Here is a 5,833-nt window from a genome sequence, read left to right as displayed (position 1 = left end):
CAATTTGCATTGGTGCCCCTCGAGCTTTAATTTATGCCTTGAAATTACCAATTAATTGCCAGGAAATACCTGCCTTGCCCTAGAAAGGGGCAATGTGGTACCTCGTACAGAAGCATTCATATGTACTCGCATGTAAGTTATAACAAACATTATTATGTACAGGTGATTGGAACTAAACTGAATAATGTGGTGAACTTGACTTATATTTAGGCTTTAGTAGCTCTTCTGACTTCAGAGTAGTTCAAAAAGGTAATATCAAAACGTTTATTGATATGTGTACATGTTTATATGTAATGTATGAAATCACATAACCACCTACAGCAGGACTGATGTGGGTAGGACACCCTTAATATGTACTCGGCATTTCACCATTGCAGCATTCTACGAGTATCAGCTTTACGACCAGAGACGGTACTCCATTGGAGGACGATATACTGGAAAAATTTGGTGAATTAAGCGGTCCAACAAGACGTGGGAGAGGCTCTGTATTATACAGACACTCACTGCTCACACCTAGTGATGAACCAAGCCACAGCTTCATACTTCCAGTAAGTTTGAATAAGGCATATTCAGAAATGTTGACACTGAAGTGTGTTGCCAGTGCAATGTGTTAAACGTTTAGTTGTGTGTTATTCATGTAATGAATTTCATAGCATATCAAATTTAGAGGAGTTATATAATATCTTCCAGATTGTGCCAGATCTGTCAAGTGATTGTAGGTTCATTCTCTTAAAAGACCACAACAAAATGATAAAGATATTTGCTTCACATAAACTATTTATACTTGTACACCAAACTTGTTTTATTATATTTTAACCCATTTACAATTTTACAAATACGTAATATAGTTGCTACATTTATTTCGATATTGAATGCTTGAATACTGTGCATTTTTTTCACTAGCAGTCGCCTGGTGCAGCTTTACATAGGACATCTCCACGGCGGCACAGTGTGGCCATTGGGCAGAGAACTCGCTGGAGCCTATTGCCACGTAAACATCGCCGTCGAAACAGTGCTAGCTCAGAATCTACGACTCCTGATGCATTGTCAGCTTCGGCGAAGAAACTTAGGAGCTCGTCAGAGGCTTTGCCAGATGAGGACGAAGAGTATGTGCCGTTGGTGGAAAGCCACAATGACGCAGGCTCTGACAGTGATGACAGCAATGAGACAGAGTCTGGGATCAGCAAGGCTGCTAAGATGCGTGGTAATCGACATAGCAAGGAAACCCTGTCAACTATTGCGCTTGATGACGATAACGACTATGAGTATATTCCATCCGACAAGAGAGGTTCTGTTACAGGCTACAGCGACACAGACTCTTACAGTCACGATAGCTTGGACACTGAACCTAGCATCAGTAAAGCTAAGAAGTCGAATCCACAGAGGCTCAAGCCAGTGGTCAAGTCCGAACGTCGGTCAGTCTCGCAACACGCAGCAGCGAAGTTGAAACGCCGATCTGTGTCGACGCTCGTTCCGCGATCGTCGGGCGGGCGGGCGGCCCCGCTGCTCAGGCGAACCTTAAACCGGCACACGGGAAACGACGGGCGTGCTGTCCCCTCTGCTACGCGGCGACGTGTCTCAACGGCGAGACGTGCAGCCCAGAGCCCCTCGAGTCTCGCCACGGTGAGTCGAAAGTCGAAGAGATCCACCGCGGCGCGGGGAGTCGCCACGACGAGTCCAGCCGTGGCCCCGACTAAGAGGTCACGGACAACGCGCGTCAAGGTGACCGTGAAGAAGGTGACCCCGCATTCCTGCCTGTCGCCGGAATCTTACAAGCGGATGATTGAACTGCGCTCGCCCCGATCGCCCGTCCGCTCTCCTGTCTTTGCCGGGGATGGCACTCCCCTAAACAGGAGAGGTGTGCGGAAAGAAGGGAAGCGCATCACGCCTAAAGCGGAGTTGACGTTGCTGTCTCCTAGCGTGGCGCTTAAGAGAATACGGTTGAGACCTGCAGGCGAAAATTCCTCCGTTGTATTGAAGTCGACTGGGAAGAAATCGAAGAGAAAGTCGCGCTTGTGGAAAGATTCGTTGCGCAGATATACTATGATACAAGATAGCACTGCAGCGGTAACACCTCCTAGAAGGCAGGAGCGGTTGCCAAACCAATCCTCGGCAAAAAAGCCAATAGCTATGAAGCATGCAGTAGCAGTTGGCTCAACGCCAGTACGTCCTACTACTTGTATCATGACGATGGCAGGAGGTAGGGCATCTACTCCTCGGCGAAAACCCCTTGACGTCGCTACACCTCGTAGCTCGCCGCGGAAGGCACGCCAGGTGGCGCTGGTTCCGAAATCTCATGCACCTGCCCCTGCTATAAGCAAAACACCGAGACCACAGAGAGAACTGAAGGGAAGAAGTACACCTGTGTCGACAGTTAAAGGAACACAAATGTCACTGAGAGAGCTGAAGACAAGAAGTACACCGGTGCAGATAGTAAACAAGACACAAACACCACAGAGTGGGCTACGCACTAAAAATAGTACACCTCGATTGGCCAAGAGCACGACACAAACACCACAGAGTGGGCTACGCACTAAAAATAGTACACCTCGATTGGCCAAGAGCACGACACAGGCACCACACAGTGGGCTAAGCACTAGAAATAGTACACCTGTATTGTCTAAGAGCACGACACAGGCACCACACAGTGGGCTAAGCACTAGAAATAGTACACCTGTATTGTCTAAGAGCATGACACGGACACCACAGAGTAGGCTAAACACGAGAAGTACACCAGTGCTTGCAGCAAGCAAGACGCAGATGCCACAGAAAGCACCGAACACAAGAATCCGTACACCTGTCCCACCTAAAAACAAAACACAGATGCAGACACCAAAGACACCTCTGAGCACTAGAACAAAAACTCCCGTCTTAGCTGCAGCCAAGACACCAACACTCCAGAGGACACTGAGAACAGGAGGTCAGCGTACCCCAGTCGCAGCCGCAAACAAAACAGGGATGCCGCAGAGGGCGCTAAGTGTGGGAAGCCACGCGTCACGCACGCCTGTGACTGCAGCCAAGACAAAGACACCGAGGTCGAGCGCTTCTGCTCGCATATCTCACTCGAAGCTTCGGCGTTCGTCAACCAGGGTTCAGAGCGCAGATAAGTGGAGGAGGTCTGCCGCTCATCATAGAAGGAGCTCCCGCCTGGAGACGCTATCCACGTCCTCATCAACCAGTCCTGCGAGTAAACCCAAGCACGTCGACGACAAGAGCGAAGATTTTGTGCCGTCAGTTGACGGTAGTTCTGTTGCGAGTTCTAGTGGCAGTCGTGGTAGTGATGACACAGATCTTGGGGGCCATAAGCCCTCATCTGCTAAGAGGAACAGGAAGCAAGAACCCAAGGAAACTCTGTCAACACTTGCACCTGACGATGAGGAAGAAGATGAAGACTATGTTCCGTCAGTTGACGGTAGTTCAGTTACGAGCTCCAGCGACAGTCGTGGTAGTGATGACATAGATCTTGGGGCCCATAAGCCCTCATCTGCTAAGAGGAACAGGAAGCAAGAGCCCAAGAAGGAAACCCTGTCTACACTTGCACCTGACGATGAGGAAGAGGACGAAGACTATGTGCCATCGGTCGACGGTAGTTCTGTTGCGAGCTCCAGTGACAGTCATGCTAGCGATGACACAGATCCCGGGGTCAGTAGCCATTCATTTACTAACAGAAACAGGAAGCAAGAACCCAAGGAAACCCTGTCAACACTTGCACCTGACGATGAGGAAGAAGATGAAGACTATGTGCCGTCAGTTGACGGTAGATCTGTTGTGAGCTCCAGTGGCAGTTATGGTAGTGATGACACAAATCTTGGGGTCCATAAGCCCTCATCCGCTAAGAGGAACAGGAAGCAAGAACCCAAGGAAACTCTGTCAACACTTGCACCTGACGATGAGGAAGAAGATGAAGACTATGTTCCGTCAGTTGATGGTAGTTCTGTTGCGAGCTCCAGTGACAGTCATGCTAGCGATGACACAGATTCCGGGGTCAGTAGCCATTCATCTACTAACAGAAACAGGAAGCAAGAACCCAAGGAAACCTTGTCAACACTTGCACCTGACGATGAGGAAGAAGATGAAGACTATGTTCCGTCAGTTGACGGTAGTTCTGTTGCGAGCTCCAGTGGCACTCGTGGTAGCAAGGACTCGGAATCGGAGGTTTATAAATCTTCATCTGCTAAAAAAAACAGAAAGCAAGAACGCAAGGAAACCCTGTCAACGCTTGCATCTGACGATGAGGAAGAGGACGAAGACTATGTGCCGTCGGTTGACAATGGTTCTGTTACGAGCTCTAGTGACACAAACTCTTCTAATCGTGATAGCGACGACGCTGAGTTCACTGTCAGTAAGCCTTCATCTGCTAAGGGGAATGTGGTGTCAAGCCCCTTGTCGAGCAGACCTGCTCGAAGACACACTCACGCGAGTGAGACAACCGATTGGGAAGGGCAGAGGTTGACACGAAAACGCCTTTCCGAGGTCCACCGTAATGAGAACGAAGTACGACCCACTCAATCGGGTCGCCGGAGTGATACGGGCGTACGTATGACTCGTCGCAGCCCCTACACAGGAATAAAATCGACTTCATTGCCGAGCAGCCCTGTCAGAAGAGGCATCCGCACCAGCTTGGCTGCAGCAAAACAGCAAAGTGCCACACAGCGTCAGCAACGTGCAAGGCGAACTAGTACCTCCGATGCTAAGAGCACGGTTACTGCTTCGAGGAACTTGCCGCCAAAACGTCACTTGAAGGGGCATGATAATGAGGACGCACATGTGTCACACATAAGGACAGTTGATAGGAGACGATCCACAGGTAGCCACCTCCATCGCAAGATCAGCTCTCACATGGCAATCAAATCAACCTCGTTGCCAGGCAGTCCTGATGCACAAAGCCTGCACGTCATTGTGGCAGAGCAAGAGCAGAGTCCTGCGCGTAGAAATCGGCCGGAACCTAATGACAATCGCACCGTCGGGAACGCCAAACGTACGCTCACCGACAAGGTACCCTCGCCGCCGAAACATCGTACTCGTGCAAGCGACGTCGGACCCAGGGTGCAGGCAGATCTCCCAGGTGACGGGAGACGATCAGCGGGCGGTCCCCTCCTTTGCAGGAGGAGCTTGCGTGCGGGGACCAAGTTGCTTTCCTCGCCGGGCAATTCCGTCGCGAATCGCCCAAGCGCCGCGGTCGTCGAGCCGAAAGGTCAGGTGCTGACGCGGAAACGCCTGCGGAACCAGAGCGGTCACGATGACGACGTCTCACTCGACGTCGTACGGATGCAACCGGCGAAACGAGTGTCTACCGTGTCGCCGCGGCGATCGCGAGCGCATCTTCCGGGGAGCACGCGGGAGACGTCGTGGATGCTGCAGACGAGCGCGAGCGAGTCTGACGGAATGCCGTCGCCCGTCGTGTTGCGTGGCCGCGACACGCGCACGCCGGGCGCGCCGTACATCAGCTGCCGGCGCCTCAACATCTCGTCGCGGTCAGCCTCCAGTCTGAGCACGTCGATGGGCGACAGCGCGCTTGAGTATCAGTCAGAGATGGACGCAGAGGAGGCTGACAGTGAGAGCAAGATGTGCGACACGCAAGCATGTTGCATCCTGTGAGGCATGCGCGCGCGCGTTCGGACGTCTGTTCGCGTCCTACGCGGGGGTTTAGGTTGGGCTTAGAGAGATGGCTGCAGCAATGTTTTGATTGTGGCGAGTTTTTATTAACAAAATTTTAATGGATTTTATCAAGAGCTAATAATACCTAGAGTGTACAACGAAAAAACGGGAAAATAGTGCTATTTCACAACAACATCATTCTACTTTGCCTGCGAGTCTAGAATAATTTTATGGT

General features: G+C 51.0%; 1 protein-coding gene across 1 annotated transcript; it reads left to right on the top strand.

The window, feature by feature from the left end:
* The first annotated feature begins 369 nt into the window (after positions 1-369).
* LOC106809127 (serine/arginine repetitive matrix protein 2-like) lies at positions 370-5,794 on the top strand. Its single transcript, XM_014812091.1, has 3 exons — positions 370-548; positions 904-2,452; positions 2,516-5,794. Exons 2-3 carry the CDS (start codon positions 1,198-1,200, stop codon positions 5,596-5,598), a joined length of 4,338 nt encoding a protein of 1,445 aa, XP_014667577.1. The 5' UTR covers positions 370-548; positions 904-1,197; the 3' UTR covers positions 5,599-5,794.
* Positions 5,795-5,833: the final 39 nt, after the last annotated feature.

This window comes from Priapulus caudatus, unplaced genomic scaffold (genome assembly GCF_000485595.1).
Source record: "Priapulus caudatus unplaced genomic scaffold, Priapulus_caudatus-5.0.1 Scaffold330, whole genome shotgun sequence".
NCBI classification, from domain to species: domain Eukaryota; kingdom Metazoa; phylum Priapulida; class Priapulimorpha; order Priapulimorphida; family Priapulidae; genus Priapulus; species Priapulus caudatus.
This window is presented reverse-complemented; position numbering and strand designations above follow the sequence as displayed.